This window comes from Augochlora pura, chromosome 4 (assembly GCF_028453695.1).
Source record: "Augochlora pura isolate Apur16 chromosome 4, APUR_v2.2.1, whole genome shotgun sequence".
Taxonomy (NCBI): domain Eukaryota; kingdom Metazoa; phylum Arthropoda; class Insecta; order Hymenoptera; family Halictidae; genus Augochlora; species Augochlora pura.
Window position 1 is genome coordinate 13,742,590 of NC_135775.1, and position 21,787 is coordinate 13,764,376.

At 32.1% G+C, this 21,787-nt stretch overlaps 1 protein-coding gene across 1 annotated transcript in view; it reads left to right on the top strand.

Annotated features, from left to right (window-relative positions):
- Positions 1-1,121: 1,121 nt before the first annotated feature.
- Positions 1,122-21,787, top strand: part of LOC144469116 (opioid-binding protein/cell adhesion molecule) — a 211,318-nt gene continuing 190,652 nt past the window's right edge. Inside the window, exon 1 of the mRNA XM_078179048.1 lies at positions 1,122-1,200. Coding sequence (XP_078035174.1) covers positions 1,122-1,200 — 79 coding nt within the window. The remainder of the gene's footprint in view (positions 1,201-21,787) is intronic.

Below are 21,787 nucleotides of genomic sequence, written 5' to 3' on the forward strand. Positions count from 1 at the left end.
TGTGATGATATCGACATTTGCTTCTATGACTTTTTTTATAATTTCAATCCAATGTATTTTTCAATGTCTATTAGTAATCATTTGTTTCTTTATACTGTTTATAATTGCTTTTAAATTTAGTAAATATACCGTGGAGATGTCTATGTGAAAACATTGTTTTATTCACACACCGCTACATATGGTATATTTTAAGCAATATATTGTAAAATATATCATTTTTAAAAATTGGTCTCTTGACTTGCTGTGCTAGGTATTTATCGATACGTTTAGTGTTAAACATTTGTATGCTAATAAAATTTATTAAATTATTAAGTATATCATTAAACAATGTCATAAATTTCTACACAATACTTTGACACGAATTTTATTTCTCATACAGAATTCGATCATTCATTCGATCATGAATCAACTTTTAATTCTCCCACATCATTCGATAATTTACTTATACCAACACATAATACAAATAAACCCATGTAGCGAAAGTAAAAGAAATATTCAGAATGTGTCCATTTTTTGAGGGAATTTCTCTATGTATTTAAAAAAATTAACATACAGAATCGCATTTATAGAAGTTAGAAATCGTGTTTTATTTTCAAAATTCGACCAAAACAATTTTATAAAACGTATTATACGTGTAATTTTTTATACTGGCACAGAAAACCTATTATGTATCACATAGAAATATTGTTACACGATGTTACATTCTCATAAGTTATCGCATTATTAAATATTAGTTTATAATGAAAATATACCGTTTACATTACAAATGTAAGAAAATGAGCAATATTAGATAGACAATGAGTACTATTGTATGGGTTGCAAAATGAATTTTTCTTGACAGCCAACCGTGTGTGCACCGATAGCACCAGTTAGTCGTCTGAGCTACGCGACAAATGTACACCCTGACCCCGATGTTTAATGAAATCAATTAATCTTAACAGACAGAAGGGATTTGAATGCTACCCGGCGATAAGTTCCAACCCTACTCAAGCATGAATGAAACTGAATGTATTCATGATATCCGGTCATGTGTTTCAGATGACAGCAATGTCGAGGCAGCGGTACGCAGACCGCAGCAGCGGGAACAGATAAGGAAGGGAGGAGCCACGCATCGAGCAATCATGTGCACTGTCATGTGGCTCCTTCGGCTCCTAACGACTTGCTGCCTCGTTTATCTATCGGCATCCGACTTTCACACAGGTAAGTGCATCTTATATTTACAGAAACATTCCGGCCATTTCAAATGATGATTTACAGCATTATCCAAACTGGACTATAGGAAGTTTTTATTTAAATAAAAGAGAAACTATTTTGAATTTGATTGATTCTTTCATTTCATTATCAAGTGTCATTTATGACAATTACGTGTGAGACATGTTATATGTCACAACCATCACGACCAGGTTTACAGTCATCAATTCGAATATCAAAATGTTTGATGGCATTTCGACATATGTGATCGTCTAATTCACCAATTTCACTACTAATGTATTAGTAGTGCGAATGTATTAGTAATGCGAAATCAATAGACGATATTTGTTGTTTAAAGTTGATTTATTGTGTTATATACACCGTTCTGCTCTATTACCTTCTTCCACCTCTCAGGAAGCCTCAGTATGCCATCTTTCCAAAGGAGTTGATACTTGCAATATGTTCATCGATCTTCGTTTTTATTTCGCTTTCGGATTGTTGATCTTCATCACGGCGAGAATTTTTTAACAAGGGAAACAAGTAATAATCGGATAGGGTAAGGTCTGTGTAGTTAGGACGATTAGATAGGGCGCCTTAATCAAACTGTAAGAATTTCTTTCTCTTACGGGCAACGCAACATGCAGTCTTGCGTTGTCGTCATGAAAAACGGCACCTTATCGGTTCGCCAATTTTGCCCGTTTTTCGGCTATGGCGGCTTTCAATTTATCGAGTTGATTGCAATGTTTTGCAGAATTAATCGTTTCACCTTGCGGAAGGAGCTCGTAGTACACAACACGTGTCCAGACTTATCAAATGCACACAAAAGCTTTCTTCGAATGAAGTCCTGGTTTCGCAACAATTGAAGGTCGATTTTCCTTATACCATGTGCATTTTCGATGCACATTTTCAAATAAAATCCAAGTCTCTTTAAAAACTGATTTTTTTCACGTCGTTGAAGAATCAAATTGCACGTAGAGACGGGGTTTATACGGTCGGTCTCTGTCAATTGGTTTGGAACTAAAACTTTATACCAATTCACATATCCCATCTTGATTAAATGACTTGTACCGTTGTCCTGGAAATGTTACTGGCATCTACTATATCGCGGATTTACTTTATCGAGGTCATACATATCCTAATATTTTATGAATGTAGCATTTCATGAATTGTTGCTGTTGTGTTGGCATAAAGTTTGCTTTTCAAATAACTCCGGAGAAAAAAGTCTAATGGGGTCAAGTCACACGAACGAGATGGTCAATACACATCACCATTTTTTGAAATTGCAATAAAGTTGTTGTGTAGGTGTATGTAAGAATTGAAGTATTCCTTTATCACTATAGGCACTATTCATTAACAATAAATATATGTGCATAATATTATTACGGAGAAGCGTGTGCCACAGTATGTACAGTCGGTTGTCTACCGTTCAAGAGAGAGTAGAACAAATTTACGAGCGGTTGAGCTTCCTTCACACGTCTTTCGATGGTTTCTAACGTTTGTCAATCTATTCACAAATTCCCCTGTTCCGAAACTCATCAACAGAAGTGATGTTTTCATGCGATGTTTTCATTGAAAATATATATGTAGGATCGGGTTTTAGGTGATTGACTCCCGCAATATCGCAATGTCTTAATAACGAAAAAAGCAACTTTATTAAAAGAATAAAATGTGAGAGATATAGGTACAAAAACGAAATACAATTATTAGCTATTCACCGCAGCTACGACCGATCACAACTGAGGATCGCTTCGGCGATCCTCTCCGCGTTACCGCTGATCGCTTTCCTTTGTTTTTTCCGCCGAGCGCAACACCCGGCCATCCACCAAGTCACCGCGCTCGCGACATCCTACATATATTGCTTAAATCAGTCCCACTGAATTTCAACAATAAATAATCAATAATTATTTTATTATAATGCACATTACTCACTGCAATTACATCTTCATTCTCTTTTTCAAAAAAGAATGGACCGATTATGCCTATCAACCAAAAACCACACCAAACGGTAGCATTTTTGGATGAAGTGATTTTTATTGAATGACGCTTTTGGATTTTCATCTCCTCTAAGCAAAATTCAACACAACAAGACGTAAGAAATGTTCAATTCTTCAAAATGATATGCAATTGATGTTAATGGTTCATTATTTCATGTTTTCGTTCAAACGAACTGTTTTTGGTCTACCAAACTTTGTTTTATCAGATAGACGATTATGTATTCTGCAAAAACACGTAATATGTGATGAATATTTTTTATCGAACACCGATGTTTGAAAATAAATTTGAGTAATATTAATACGCTTTTTGATCATATACGACTCCATTATTAGAATTGTCTATCCTTATAGATTAGAGGAAAAAGAAAATGACAAGAAACAAACATGACGTTTGATAGATATTTTCATTCTAAATGTATTTTTGGATAACCCTGTACGAATGATTATGATTATGATTACCTGCAGTAACCGACAAAAGATGAAGAAAATTGAAAGACAGAAAGAAAGAAAAAAAGAAAGAAAGAAAGAAAGCAATTGGTAAAATGTATTCTAATTGTAAGTCTTCTCTAAAACGACATCTTAATATTTGGTGTTCCCGAAAATGATTATTGATCAATTATTCAAGCCAATCACTTGTCCAATATTACATAGTATTATGTAATGTCCAATATTACATCACTCTGTGTATGCGAATTTAGATGAATTTAATTTATATAAATGTCATATACACTTTCGTGTTGGTCCCCAAATATTCAAACGAATACGTTTTAGATATTACCAAAATTGCAATGTAAACAGCAAATTTTTCTGAATGACGAGTATACTTGTCGTAACATAAACTAATGTTATTTCTTTGTAACGTAGTATACTCTTTGAAAACAACTATCTGTTTAAGAAAGCAACGTGGATTTACGAAAGGGTAAATTTTATTTAAGAAAAAGTGAATTTGATTTGATAGAAGGTAAATTTGATTTGGTAAATGGTAAATTAGATTTGGTAAAGAGTGAATTTAATTTGGGAAAACGTGAACCTCGATGGCAAAATATGATTTTGATATGAAAAATCTGTGTTTGTGAAAATCTTTTCAAAAGGAAAGCTTTTAATGCTGAAATTTTGAATTTCTTAAAATACGGAGCCTGTATTTTATATTTCTACCACTAATCCCATCGTGCTCTAATCCTGATATACGTTCGATGGTATACAGAGGAAAGAGGAGTATTTCGAAGAGTCCGCTTTCAAAGTTCGCTATTCGTCTTTAGGAGCCGATACTGTGCAACAGGGAAAGTATAATACATATACGGAAACGTTAGCAAAACAGAATAACAACGTCCCGCTGGGGATCCCAGGGAGAAAACCAGTGTCAAATAAAACCGACAAAACTAGTATTTCCAATCGTATATTCACTATGGAAAAATTACATTTTTTAATTTTTTCTTTAATTTTCGTTCAAATAATATCAGCGCGCTCTTATAATTTCCATGGCAAAAATTAATGGACGAAAACTAATTATGAACCAAATAATTTTTAACAAACGATATACATCATTTCTGAGTTTTATTAATTCAGGGAGAATTATCACTAATGGCATATTACCACTATCTCGAAAATTTCGTATCTTTCAATAATAAAATCATACTTCGTTTGTAACTGTATTGTTAACTTAAAGACTTATAAGATAATAAGTAATCACGTGAGATAATTAATATTTTCTACTTGAAATTGATACACTGAAAATAATATGTGTAGAGTCGTGTTCAAATCTAGTTTTACTCCATAGATTGTGAAAAGCAAGACAATTTTTCGAAAATAAGGTAAACTCTATTCTCTATTTCTGAAAAACAAGAAATTTTACTTTGTTTAATTGTTTCATATACGAATGCTTCTCTTTTTCTGTTAAGGACAGACACATCAATACTGGTATAACTTCCAACTTCGCTGTTGCCCTATTTAGCTCTCTTTCAGCAAGTTCTGATTGCTTTCTTTGTCGCGCGAAGTTTCCCGATCCGATTCGCGGGTGTGAACAATTTAGTCAACAGCGAAAATACATTTCCCCGTATTTTTATATTGCTTGCGAAGTAAAACGATTGATGGAGACAAGACTGGCGTATTATCAATCAAGTACGTCTATCTTGTAAATTTTAATTTATCAAGCATTATTTCTTTTCATAAAAACTTGAGAAGGTGAAAAGAAAGCTATGTTAACTTCATTAGCACGAATTCATAAGAAAATAATTACAAGGTAAGTAGGAGAGAGGATGACACAAAAGACACTTTTGTTTCGTACACGTTATAAGAGAAAACTAAAAGGCACTCTACTTCTACGTGGTGCCATTAGAAGAGTCAAATGTCTGGCTATAAAGGTACAATGGGCGAGAGAAGTATTCGGGCACTTTTCGAAATAGAACATTTTTAAAAGTGGACGCAATAACCTGAATTTTGTGGAGATGTTAGACGGACTAGTTTACTGTATAATGACTAAATTACTTTTTCTTTATATAAGTAATAACAGAAACGGATTGAAAAGACTTTCGTTTATTAATTATTTCATCTGAGCCGACACCGAGACTTTAAAAAATGAGTTTTGTAGATGTCTGTAGTTGTATAAAGATTGACATTTTTTTTCAAATCGGTTAACATAATAATATTAAAAAGAAGATAATAAACGGTACATTTTATTGTTCTTTAAAAAATGCTTCTACAGATGTAAAAAAAAACAGAAATTGGTTACTAATAAATAAACTGCAGATCTTTATGTAAATTTTTATTTTTACATGTTATTTTACAGAAAAATCAGAAATTTCTTTGTCAATTAAAAAATTACTCATTGTGAGAAGAAAATAAAAATGCTATCAGATCTTGCTATTTTATAAATCTTCTTACAGTTAGTCTAATAACGATAATTCAGGAATCGTTTCGAGAATTTAACAAACATTTTACTTTTATCTCGGAAAACATTTAATCGCGTATTACTGCTACGCTTGATGCGATAAGGAATTGAATTAAGAACAGATGCATACGCATGAATGTCGTTGCAAAATGAAGAAGCACTCGTTCTGACCAGTTATCTCATCTTCAGGATATCTAACAACGTCTCTTTCAATACGTTCCCCTTTCGCGGCACCTTTCCGCTGCGTAAAGTAGTTCGCCGTTCACATTAGTTTACTGCTTTTGAAAATGGGCCATTATCAATTGTTCAGCCGCCGCAACATCTCGTATCCTAGTTTCATCACCTGGTATAGATCTATTCCATGGCACGTGAGTTACGGTAGCGAGCGTTGTCGACGGCCATAAAGATGCTATCTGAAATTTCGTATCGGTCGTGCTTTGCCAGTGGAGGTGCGTGACATGTAGCTGTTCTCGTGTACATATTCGATTGCACCGTTTAAATAAATGGAATTACGATCAGGACCAAATCAGTAAACTATCGTGCATACTGATTTATATTAAACGGTTGCTCTATAAACAGAGTAATAATACATAAATCGACTAATACGACTATTAAAGTGCAATGAAAAATAATATACTGCGTAAAACAATACTATTCGCGAAATACTCCGTCTAAGCGAAAGAAAAAGTGTTTGAAAAGTTTCGTTTTTATTTTCCAATGTGTACTACTATTTTCTAGTGTATTTCTACTTATTTAAAATACAACACTATTGTTTGTGCGTGGATGGGAGATTCGTTATAGTTTACTCTCAGCATCCGTCACTTCGGGAATAATTAAATCGATGCTCGATAGTTAAATTTCGATACATATATTTTAAAAGATTGTGATTATACAATAATTAGACGCGTCGACGTGTTATCGAGCTGTTATGGATACGCTGTTGCGGAATTGAAAATTAGTGAAGTAAATTTTTTAAATTAATTCTCGCGTGATTCATTTGTGAGTATTTTACGAATAATTCCTATTAATACATTGAATATATATATATATTCTGACAGAATATATGTATATACATATTCTGTTAATATGATTCAACTAAAGAAATTATACAAAAAATATTGTAAGCGATCACTGAGATGGTCGCCGGTCAGGCGGCGTACTGTTTATGTCTCGGAGATAAGAGGTCTCTGTTTGGGAGGTGAGATGGTTCGTCGAAGGGAGGTGGCCCTTTTTCGAAGAGAAAGAGGCAGTCGAATAAAGATCTTTGCCAAAGAAGCAGCCCATCTAATTTCTCACCTTGTGTCTTCTACAATATAAATTATGCAAAAAATATATGAAATATTTGTGTACCAAGACTATGCAAAATATATATAGAAAATATATAAATCTGTACAATATTAAGTATATACTATATTGAATATTAAATATAATATTAAGTATCAAGAAAGGTTTTATAATTATGTTGATGTAATGTATGGTAAATTGTACTAAATTCAATTTAAGTATTTATATAATTTGTAATAATAAAATATAATATAAATAATAATTAATTTGTAGACCGAAATAAATTTTTCTTTGAATGAGAGGCAAATAACGTGAATAACTTTTTTTCAATAATTAATTGAATAACTTTTGTTTTTAATGAGAGGCGATCACGAATGGCACAAGGCGGTCGAATCAACGAGTACTACACGCTCGTGCTAGCTGATCTTGTCTCTCACTGGTCAGAGAGTTTTTCGTTAATAACTCGTAAACAACACCGCGGTTTGCATCTCGAGCAAGTGATCTCAAAGCACACAGTGATAAATATGATCAAGCGATGGAACATAGTTGCAAGGCGTTTACTGAAATAAGAAGTAGAGTGACAACCAAAAGTATTATGATAGTAGTATAACTGACTACTACGCCATATATTTAAAGAAATATATTATACATTGAAACGATAAAATCATTTATGATATATTAAATGATTGTGTATATAAATATCAAAATTCGACAAACCTTTGATTTAGTATATAACGTTATTTTTACATAATTGAAAAAATAGAAAAAGGAATTAAATTTTCACACCACAGAAGCATTCAAACGATTTATGAAGTTACGTTCAAAAGTTATAAAAATAATAGTGTAAAATAGAAATATAAAACAGCATCAATTGTAAATACACAATAATTTTTAAAATTTCAGACTTCTTGAAATGTATTGTTAAACGATAGAGGTATAAAACTAGTAATAAAAATTCTAAAAACATTTTTTTTATAACTTTTAAACTCAAGCCATTCGAAGAATTATGTGGCGTGAAGATTCAATGTTTTTTATTATTTTTTCAATTATATACGTAACACGTTTTATATTAAATTTAAAGTTTGTTGTATTTTGACATTTATATACTCTACTACAATATACCTTAAAGATTTTTTCCTTTTAAAGTATATTTGTTTAAATATATGGCGTAGAAGTTAAAGTTATACTAATGTCCGAATACTTTTGGAAGTAACTGTATCGTAGCAGCAAGCGTTGAGAAATATTACGTGCGTGACTATTGCGGTCGCGATTTGAGGCCAATTTCTACCGTCATGGGTCATTCAAGAGGATTGGAAAAGAAGTGGGATTTTTGAATATTGGAAAGACTAGGTAGTGCCGTACGTTCGTTACAGTGAACGAGGGCGATGCTCCAACGAACGTGCTGCACAGGAGACAATGGAAAATGGGTAACGGATTTGATATTAGGATTATTGGAAGGATGGCCCAAGCGACAAGTATACCGTGACGGTATGAACATGTGGCCGGTTTGTGCATCTTCTTTTGCGGTCGTTCACCTGGGCAGCCTGAGTTCGATGACGTGCACAAAAACTAGCGTTGCAAAATTGTTCTGATACATGAGCTCAAGTGATAAAAGCAAGAGGCGATACTGCGACGATTTCGAGTTTACACAAAATGATTCGGTTATAATTTTGAACACCGCACTACTCGGTATTTAAAAATAATAATATGCAATCGCACAAAAATTTATCTTATCGATAGTAACGTTGAACTGTTCGAATCAGAAACGTTAATTGCTATATGTAATATTCAATTATCAACTTTATGTTTCGGCAACATGGTTTGCTGTAGTGCATATGTATTCAGTATTACACTGATACATAACTGCTATCGACACTACCTGATTATGATTACGAAGTGAAAATTTTAATTGACTAAATTAATTTGACAAAATAGATTATTTAGACGAGCGTGATATACATATGTACGAACAAGGTAAATAGCATATGCAATAATATATTACATGTGCTTTCTAAACATAAATATACGAAAAATACGTCATGCAAAATATGCAGAGTAAAAATATATTTGGAATCACTTGATCGTAATATTTTCTGTGCACATCTTATTGATCTATGTATGATCGATAATCTATCATAGGTCGTCCATCATAGTCTACTGATAATTATGTACTTAGTTTATAACATTGTCGAATTTTAATTTATTTAAGATATACTATCCAATCAGAATTTTCCTTTAGAAAAATGAATTGGCCAACAACTTATAGAAAATTCTCTATAAGGTAATAATAATATGTATAAGAAAGTAAAATAAAATAAACTTCAGTGTACAATGTACGTTGCAATTGGAACTAAATGGATGATTCAACCAGTAAGAAGTGTTGCGTCGAGTCCGCGTACGCAATTACCGCAGATTACTCGAAGACGCTTGTGTTGAGATGATTGAGGAATCAACGAGGTGTTGTTGGTTTAACAATTTATTAAAGGTTCAATAGTATTCGAAATGGGAAATGTTTCGGCTGTGACGGCTCGGATGCTGGATTGATGGGTGGTAGCGATGCCTTGTTCTTCGTTGTCCTTGGTGGTTGTTTCCCTTGGTTGCTGCTTGATCGTCGCTGCGTCACTGCCGATCACCCTTGTCTCCTTCCTGCGTTCTTCTCACTCCTGACTGTTCGTCTGACTGCTTCTAAAACTGTACTGTACTGCTTCTAAAAAAGGCCTTATATTTATACCATTTTAGTGTTCCGGTAAGGAACCAATCATGATCAATTGTTTGAAGGGCCCGTGTGGTGGTCGGTCGTCCGATGGAATTTCCGAAGAGGAGCGGCTTCGACCGATTTATGGTTTTAACATTTTTCGCCCTCGCAGAGTCTTTGCGTCGAATATTTTCCCTCAGACTTGGTGTTCCGAGACGGAACAAGAAGAAATATACGAAAGAAATATTTCGTTAATCAAAACTCGACTGCGGGTTTAATCGATTCATGACATATAACATATATATATATATATATAATACATTCAGCAAGTGCAATTAAAAATGGTAAAAAGATTAAATAATAACGCAAATAACAAGATGTTATTTTTACTTAATTAGCATTATGTCAATAAAAGAGAGTGTTACCTATCTGTTTTCTAATGTTTGCAATTGATAGAGAATATTTTTATTTCACACAAAGACTTGCAGACCAATCAGTACTAATGATTTTTATTTGAGTACATTTATCGACATCATACTTTATTATAACGATGCTGCTATGTTCCACTATTAACTTAGAATATATTGTGACATGTAATGGACCTGATGAGGTATAAACTGAGACATATACGATTGTAGCGGATACTGTAATCTTTCTTTTCTAATTTATGTACAGGAGACATTGTACGCATGGGAATTCCGCGGGTGATACATCGCTTGGTAGAACTTTTTAAACCGAAGGCTGATGAATAAATTCTCGCAGAAAACGTGAGTTTTAATGGCAGAAAGGAAGTAATAAAAATGAGGAAGATAGGCAGCAAATGAAGAAGTGGCGATAACGCGAAAAAATTCCGGAATATTCGGATAAATTGGTGAAGCTATAAATAAAACCGAAGGTACGTGTGCGAAGGTTCGTGACGGTTTTGACCGCTAAATGTGTGCAAAGGTTAACCAGGTTCGAGCGGAACCTCCAGAAACAAAGTTAGGGAACGGGAACGATACGAGGAAAGTTAAGGAAAGTTATTCGCATTGAAATATGGAGAGGGACAAAAAATATCAGGAAACGTGATCGGTTGGAACGGAACAGATTGGAAATACTTCCGGCGATTGGGAGAACCGACATTTAACATTATATTCATTACTTTTTCTATAATGAATTATATAAAATATTTCAAAATTGTTGTGCAGGAACATCATTTAACCGGGAATAACTTTTTTACAATAGGACCAAGTGAGTTGAATTTTTTGACGTTGAAAAGTTTTGTTTGTTGTACACATAATTGTTGCCCGCATAATTGAAAGCTAAAGATAATTAAAAAGACTTTAGAAATACAATTTTATATTTTTTGTTACCATTCCACTTAATTGTAATTTTTGTAATAATGTGTTTAGTTATTATTTAATTAACTAGTCAGTCGAATACCTCGAAAAATCTAAGTCACTTGGTTCTTCTATATAATAAAACGAAATTTCAAATTTTTGACAAATTGTCGACGTTTGAACTATTACAATATTTTGGGAAACGTTAACACATATTCGTCCGCATGACGAAAATTAGTCATTTTTCAAACAATTACCGATAGCCCAATCATGATAACAGAAAACTTAAAATAGACTTTGGCTTAATAGTATAATATAATTCAGCGAACCCTGAAATATTAAAAATAATAGAATCAGTCCATAATACTGTATTGAGATTAGTTACCGGAAATTATAATACTCATAATACCGATATCCAGTATACTATTTGAAACAAAAGAAACTACAGTAGAAGAAAGAAGAAAATACTTAAGTCTAAACTATGCAACCAAAGCATCTGCTCCAAAACAACCCCAGCTGCCAATTACCTGTCGGAAATTACAGCTATTCTGATCATAACACGTAACCAAGAAAGCATAGCACCCTGGAGCATAAAATCCCCGGAAATAAACATAAAGTTAACGAACCGAACAATGCAGTCAATAAGCAATTTGGAACGTAGAGCAGAATTTTCGGATACAGATAACAAATATCCCCAATGCAACAAAATATACATAGACGCCTCCAAAGATGAATAAGGAGTTGGATTTGTATACATTTGCGATACCCTAACTAGTAAACATCGACTCTTTGCAAGCACATTCGCTTTTACAGGCGAAGTATACGCTGTCCTTGAAGCTCTCCTATATGCGCATATAAATAATTTCTAACTAATAATTATATATACCGACTCAATGTCCACAAAATATATAAGAGATCTATAGAGGTATTAAAAGTAGAGACAAGCATATAATCCAGGCACAGATCTCCTTCCATCAAGGGATAGCGGGAAACGAAAAAGCAGACAAGGCTGTTAAAGAAGCTCCCAGTCAACGAAATCAAAAATCCATCCGCTATTTTTTCCAGCGGAAAATGATGGGAGTAAAACCTTCACCACGACAGGGAAAACTAAAATACACGAGATTATACAGGATTTCTATCAACGAGTACCTACACATAACATGACTGTAGGAATATATTTAATAATAAGCTCGTTTCAATTAGAATACTATAGACTGGAATAATTAACAGAAAAATACCATAACTAAGGACACGACTACTTGACAACTCTTGGACTTTTTTTACTCATCGACTTCCAGAACAACTCTGCCCTCCCTTTCACTATTTGAGTGTTTAAATATTATTGACAAGAGAATAAACTTTGATTCCTACTTAAAGGAACGGATAAACATTCATGCCTAACTGCTTATTACTAAAAATCTCCATCACGAGTCTGATTCGTTAAAGTACGGCAAGGGGTTAAAGTTCAAGGGGTCGTTGTGAATGGAAGGCTTCCGTCTTGAAATTTATATTAGGATCGCTCGTGTAAAGATATTCAATGTATAATCTGTAGACGTTTCAATTCGTGACATTTGTAGAAAGAGAAGGTCTCCAGCTTCCCCTCTATTATATTATACAAAACGTGTTACAGAAAAATGTAGTGTAAGTAGAAGCTTCAAAGCTTTAAAACGAATCCAGGTCGAGTGTTCTACTGCACGCTTTTACAAAATTATAATACATCAAATATTGTCAACTTAATATTGTCCAATAAATATCTTAGACAAACTGTATGTTACAGAAATGCGTGGAAATTAAAAATTCACAGAGTTTGTTGTCAAATTGATGTTTTAATGAGATTAATATTAAAATTCGATATAAGAAACAGAAAAAAAACTAATTTTTATGTGACCTGAAGATTGATTTTAGGAATCTTAGTATATATTAAACTAATTTCCGGTATCTAAAATGTATACATAAACACAAATTCCACACTTCGTGTTCCTAGTATAAGAATCGAAATTATTGGATTTATTACTCTTTGCTGCGTCGTCTACAAAATACTTCCTTTTTAAATATGAAAATTCATCGAGTTTTTGGTAGATGATTGGAAAAATGCTCTTTCGATAAATGACTATATAAATTTTTACATTAAAATAAATTTTTCTCGTTATTGCATTGCCCATTAGAATTTTCTAGAATGTTATGTTATGCAATAAACGTTTCTTGCAAATAAAGCTATTGTTATAATTCATAACTATTTTCCGCAGTCCCTCACAGTAACCACTCGAGTACAGAGGGTTCATATCCTAAAACATATTTTGCAGAAGTCACTATAGCCTCGCTACTCGTATACCTTTTGCGCTGCAGTCTCGGGTAGTCAACTAGTTGACCGTTTCATTCACGTACAGTTTGTAGGAGCAATAGGACATTGCTGACGTAGCCAGTAATTCAGAACAGAACCGCACAGGATATCCCATTGCGTGGGACGTCAGTATAGGTCTCGAGTCTGCGATAGTTTCATCTGTATATACATGCATACGTGACTGTTGCTTCTCGAGTTTGTTTTCACGCTGCACCGGTGAGTTTCGAGTTAAATGGATATTCTTGTATTACTGTCTACGGCTATGCATTCGTCGTAAGTAGAAACAGTAAATGACGGTCAGACATATTAGCTAGCCTCAATTGAATATACGCACGCAACACATTCCCATGGCAGTTACCGTTGATTCCCTGTTATTTAAATCCGTTTAAGATTTAGTTGTTGATTTGATAAAAAATTAATTTATTCATATCGATATTTATCGAATTTATTGCCCTTAGAAGACACTTTCAACAATGAAAAAAAAGTGCGAGTAACTACATGATATGGCACTTTATGTACTCATCTCCTTTATATGTATGGGCTTTCTCATTTACTTAGTTTACGAATGAATTAAGTATGTAGCATATTACATGATACTACAAGAATAAATTATGTCAAGACGCAACATAACACACTAAGTCCGTGAAAGAAGGTAAATCTCTTTTAAAAATGCTGCCATATTACTAAATAATTTTTTATTAAAATATGAATTATACATCAACGTTATGATATATTAATGTAGGAAGAGTCTTAAAGATAACAGCAAATGAAAACTAAAATACATATTCTATTGACATAATTTTGCATATTTACAGAATTTATTTCGCTACGCATTATCCAGCAAGATTCTTTTTCTGACGTTAATATTATTTTCAGATTAATTTAAGATAAAATACATTATGAGAGATATGTGTCATTTACGGAATAATTAACGAGCTCAAGTGGTATTAAAACAGTTGCAAATACTATGGTACCACTGTACGAGAAATTTTTAAATATTTTATTTCCTTGTTTTATTCAAACGTCGACATATTTTCGGAATATCCAATAGACAATGAAGTCTCGTGTGAAGGGAATTCTATTCCACTCTTTCAATTTATTTTTGCATGCGAAAATCACTCCTGTCCCAAGTGGGATTTCTCGTATCAAGCCACCTTGTGCTCGTGCATATACTATACATATGTGCACGGTGATTCGTGTAAAATGATCGATCAAATAATGCGATTGTTCGAAAAAGTTAATATTAAGTCTAAAGTAGAATTATCAAATTGTACACAGAATTCCCAAATGCGTTTCAAGATCAACGTAATTATGTTCAAAATTAAATTTTGTACTTTAAATTTTAAAATGTGTTACAATAAAGGACTCATGTTCGAAACATAGCTCTAATTATTTTCGTTATTTAAGACAATTCATTGTTTGCAATATTGTTCATGAAATGTACTAGTTACAGTGTTTGTTTTATCGCAGAATAGTATCTTGTGTCTAAAAAGTGGATAACTGTTCCATTGCAAAGAATAGTTGTTCTTCTTGCAGATTTATTCACTTTCAGAAAAAAAACCAGTATCTATGTATTGCTCCAATGGTGAGCAGCTCGAGTGAAACTTAATTAACGCGTTCGTAGGTTTTGGTGTACCGTTAGGCACTGTTCAATTCCCTGAACAGTTCTGCCATAAACCGCGACCGTTGCGAGACACCTTTAACGGTAGAATCGACCGATTTAACGAAATTGGACCCTTAATTGGGTCGAAGAACCTGGCAAGCGATTCAACCTGGAGAAATCGTCCCTCTTTACCTCCAGGAAAATATCGACCAATCATCATTCACAAATTTCTCTTTTTAATCTCCAATTTCACGACACGGAGTTCATAGAAAAGGTGGTCGCTCAGATCCAAAAGCTTTCGAGTAATCAACACAAGCATTCAATATTGAGACGATAACGCATGTTCACAACTTGTTGGAGAATATTTTTACTCCCAGTAATATACGAGAATGTTACGACAATTTTCAGTTCGTATATTAGGCACATATGTATACACATACATTCATATATGATAAAGAAAATTTGTATGTGCTGTGTCCCTTCATTTATTTTTACGTTTGGTCATTTTGCAATCGAAGTTTTCTTTCCGTGGGGGAAGCAATAACTCCGTGATAGTTTTAAATAGAAATAAAATAAAATTGCATGAGTGTGTAAGAATGATAACGGTGTAAGTGACATTTCCGAAAACTCTGATTTACAAATATCAATTCCAACACGTGCAAAAATGTTAAAAAGGCAAATCTAATAAATTATAAAATCACTATAAATTAACGTAACCCTAAATTACCTTAACGATAACCCTCTCAATAACCAATTACCTTAACCCTCTCATATACAATGTGGTTCACGTAACTTGTATACCTCATGCAACTTCCAAAATACGCATTAGGCTACAAGTTTTTCAATACAAAAGAGCATCTTGTATAGTCGAATCAAAAATAACTTTTTTATTTGGATATATTATATATTTTAAAACATAATATTTCCCAAAATATATAGTTTCAAGTGTTGTTTCTCCGAATAAAATAAATTAATTGATCAATATTTTCTAATACCAGAAGATTATACTATGTTTTTTTTTTCTATACTATTATTTTCTCTTTCGTCATTATAACATTAATTTGTCAAAATATAGCACGTCGAATGATAACGCCAATTTTATAATGTCAAAATTTGTTTATAATACAAGTGAGTTTGATCTTTACAAAAAGATAGCTATAGAATACATTTCGAATATTCGTTTTTACCACAATTATACAAATTCCAGTTAGATCACTTCATTAATGTATAATAATGAAACGGTAAATCTGAATCAAGATTTAAATTAATATAATCCAATTAAATATAATATAATATAATTCCAATTAAAAAAGCTCGGAATAACACTCATACTTGCTAGAAACCTCTAGACCAGTCAAAGTCAGACTAGTCAAGGTAAAGTAAAGAGTTAAATCAAACATGTATGACATTCATTGTGCAAAATATTATACGGCGCACGTGTCATGAAAAGTTTTTTAAGCCGAAACTGTACGAGAAATTTGATATATTGATAGAGATATGTGTTTTGAACACACCGAACTGTTTCGCTCTAAACAAAGTCGTTACTATGAATACGTTACTCTTGGGATAGCATGTTTCAAAACGATGAACGTCACTATCCTACCATTCATCCAATTAACTTCATCTTCCGCTATATGCTAGCTATTTCAAACGAATAAATTCAACTTATTAGCAAATCACAGGAAGTAGGTTATTTTTCACGAATATCACGGCACATTCATTTCCATTTCAGTCTTAATTTTTACGATTACAGAACTTAACATGGAGGAATTAATTAATAAACTAATGAAAAACTACTATATCATATAATTTTGATTTGATGATCCTGTCCAAATAAACTCTTATTTGAATAACAAATAACTTCATATTATTTTCTTATTTTTTATTATTCAAATTAAATTTTATTTGGATAAATTGTTATCCAGATGAATTCTTATTCGATTGGATATTTATCCGATAACGTCGAATAAAATTTTATTCGTTATATATAATAAAATTCTATTATTTTAATATACTTTAATAATAATAAAGCTAATATAATAATAATTTTAAATAGCTTTGTAACTTATAAATATTTACCATTATAACATAAAACGAATTAAATCAGACAATTCCAATTACCCCATTTATCAGACATTGTTTAATTTCTATCGTCATCGAGGGTTTAATTTATAAATGGTTGTCAATCCACAGAAATCCGTAATTCTCGTATATTTTATTTTACAAATTCATAAATGAATTGTACGCTGATGAAAGAGCTCGAAAAATTGGTTCATTACGTGCAGCTGAGATAATCAGTGATTGGACTGTTCAACGTTCATTAAAATAATTTCGTATAAGAAATGAAGCCTTGATTATGATGAATCGTCCTAGCTGGCTACGTTTATTGATAACGATGCTTGGAGAGAAATGGCAAAGTGAGACTGATTAGTAGAGCAGATCCTGTGGGAAATTTTATTGAAATTGTGTGCACTCATTTCACTCATCAACATGGGTGTGATGAAAATTGAGAAGTAGATATCGCGTAAGTTATCCGGGAACTAACAAATACCCTACAATTAAATTCCTTCTTAATGTAGACTTACTGACAAAAGTTAAGAAATATGTTACACAAATACATATTCTTGGGTGTTATAAATCTTTTTATAAAAATAAAAATTTGGATACAAATTTGTATTGTATCGATGAAAATATTCATTTTATTCATTTAAAATTTTCTAATTTTTAATTTTTGTTTTTTTAATTTACTGTCATTAATTTCAGTCTTATTTCTCTTTATTTCTTGTATTATGTTATCACAACATACGAGAGAGTTTCCCAAGCAATGTGAGGGTTCTTATTCCGATCGGTGAATTTAGTGAGACTTGTTCTGGGTTAATCAGTTAGCTGTGGAACCCCCTTTCAAAGGGTGCGATCAAATGTATCGCGATAATCAAGTGATGACGAGTATAGACGTGAAACAGAGTAATTGTCGCTGTTAAAATATTGGGTTAAGAAGACGGTTTTATGGTATAAGATTAAAAATTTCATTATTAATATTTACTTAATCATTTAATATATACTATATACATAATAAATGAAAAACGCAGAAAAAATAAAATAATTATGAAAGTTAAAAATTGAAATTTCTGCTGTTGAGTGGTACTCAAAGCAAGAAACGATACATAATGACATTTTGCCATTAACCACATCTGCCGAAACTCCGTCATAATTCAGTCGTAGACTTTGATGCTTGTTAACTTGCTTTTACATATAAGAAATGTTACCAATGCACATCAATTTTTTTATGCGAACTGCTAAGTTGTTTCAGCCAATGCACACGCGGACTCATGAGTTTTTGTCTCAAGTTATTCATATTTTTATTTGTTTGCTTTATTCTGACCTGGTCACTAAATATTCTATATTGAAATTTGAGAATACGTGTTTGTTTCTACTAAAATTACAATTTAAGTAACCAAGAGTCACTACTTTTTACGCATGGCGAGTATATGGGATATCGTCATTCTTAATTTCCTTCAATTCTTTCACTATTTTATATTTCACTTACCAATTTTTGCCATAAATGTAGGAAAACTGCAGTCTACCAGTTAGAATATAAGAAGGTAAACAACAGTATTGTAATAATCAGTAAAATAATTTGTAAAAAAGACATAAGTTCGTGAAGATGTAATTTGGTACTACGACCAACTAACTGTCCTATTATCCGAACATTTATGTCACGCAAAACAAAATGAAGATGGCACACGGTTCTTATGATCTATAAAGGGGACACAATTATTAGTTATTAGGTATTATTAGTTTTTTAGTGCGTAGATGTTTGCAAAACTATTTGGAGATCAATACGATCTTTTGAAAAAGCCCATAATGTTCGCCCGAAATGTGTTTTTCTAGTACCTTTATTTTTAAGGTATTTAGGGCAATATTCACAAAATAATTTAATTGATTCTTTTAACTATCAGCATTAATTTTGCTTTTATTTCGTACAATGTAATTTTTCACAAAAACGTCATGTTCAAAAACACGATCGTCGATTTCCAAACATGTATTGATATATTCAAGAAATGATTGATGCAGATAATAAAATTTCACCCCATTGAACATCGGTCGATTGTTTTTATAGGATTACCATAAAAAAATTTGTATCATAATCCACCTACACTCGCAGAAAATATAAAAAAATGTTTGACTCAATTTATTATCAAATTTTGGATTGTTTCATATTACTTTTCAATACTAAATAATTAACAATTTCATGCTACGTATAACAAAATATTATAGAATTGAGATTTCATAAATACGCTGATTTTCCAATTTGTAACGATAAACTATTGAAATTGTAACTAAAAACAAAAATTAAAAAAAATACTGTTTTGTTTTACCGTAATTTTACTACGTTTTATCAGTAAAATTAACATTGCCATATTTCACCTGGAACAATCGATTTTACTAAATATCAAACATCGCTCGTTCGGTATTTTATAAGCTTTTTCATAAGTTTCGCAGAAAATATCGCGAATTTAGTACCAAAGAATTGAAATACTTTTGCGGTATTTTAAGAACTTTTATCTCTCGATGTTTAATTTCCAATCATGAATAATTAAATGAACTGAAATAAAAATATTTAATGTATATAGTATTTGACAAATATAAAGTTAATTATCCTTGAAAATAAATTTAAGGCACAGTAACTGGTTACTCCACAGTAAACGGCTTCATTACCCTGCTAGCTGTAATTGTAGCGAAACCAATATACAAATGTTTTATTAAAAATGGTTATTAAATGTTTATTAAATTTGATCTGCCAGAGTGTGGTATATTTAAAAACGATATGGAGCCGTGGGCTGCGAAACTAATGAATTTCGTATTGATTTATTTAATGAAAGTGACAAATATACGACAGATTATTCTGATCGCAATTGTCCACACCTGTGGGCAATAGCGGTCACGCTGCTGGCAATCGTGATTTAGGAGCTGCAACAATTTTCGCTCATATAACCGTCGGGTGAATTCCATTCACATCATTTCGAATCAGCCCAGGGGCCACAAGAAGTGCATCGAAACCACATTTCATTGGTATCAGCAAATTGATAGCAAATGAGGTGCTTGTTTTCCGCTTATTTGATATCGTCGTCTTCATTATAATTAGATTCTCTTTTTTTCATATTCTTTTCATGTCCTTTTCAAAATACTTCAACTACCTTCATGTTTTTATTCTTTTATGTTGCTACTTTTTCTGAGCAATTATCATCGTCAACGACTTTTTATTTATTTGGTGCTCTTCACCTAAATTATGACACTGTAATGTAATGTGAACAAAACGTATGCATCTGTAACAATCCTGTATTTACTAAATAAATCCCATCTGGTTGAAAGCAGTAATAAATAAATAATAAATAAATCCATATATAAAAAATTTATTAAACATTCATCGACTAACAATAGTTTTAATGTAAAATAAAATTTAGCGTGTTGAAGAATTTTTACCAATTTCTGCTAATTACAAATATCGAATCAGTAACATTTTTCAATTGTACAACTATTAAATTAATGTAATATCTATTTCATCTATTTCATGAAAGTCAAATTCAATTAAAATTGTTATATCTTCTACAATAGAAGCTACTTGCTTTGACAAATTGTAAAAGCAATATAAAAGTTCTATGCGATCGAACATTCTTACACTTGATAATTAAATACACCTCTCACAATTTCCACTATTACAAATGTTAACGTTATTGTATAAATCTTTACAAGTGACACGCACCGTATGTACACCACCCGGCACTGCAATTTGCCTGGCTATCCAAGATGAATTCAAAATTTCCCTTAAAATCGCACATCTTTCACGAGAATTTACTGCTCGTGATCGAATTTACTTCCCCGGTTTTTAGAAAATCGTGAATAACCTGACAGCTTCCATGTGAAATACGTGAAATTTCTAGCATTGAATAAAAATCAGAATAAATCACTTGGTGCCGAAAAGACGTTTCTATTTCATACAATTACTATTTAAATAATATCTAGTATAAAATAGGGGTGCATTATTATAATTAAAACAATGCGTTTATTAATAATTAAAAAAAATATTTTGTTAACTAACTTTTTCCTTAAAATTCCTGGAAACACTCGCGCAGAAAATATAACAGGTATTTGCTATATGTACGTTGTTTTTGATTTTTATATAATTATTAATAATTTATTCCATAATTTATGAAATTAAATAAATTAAACAATTACCAGCTTTTATTACAATTTATTTTTTCGGTCGTACCAATATTATATGCGTTGTTTTCTATATATTTTTAATATCGGTTGCTTATCACCGTAATTCAATACTTGTTTACTTTATATTCGTGGAAACAGTGGAATACATTTTTTTAACCATTTAAGCTACCGTATTCGTATTTAAATATGCTTTTCCAATATTCATTAAATATCGGTAATAATCTACAAGGCCATAATGGTACAGTAGG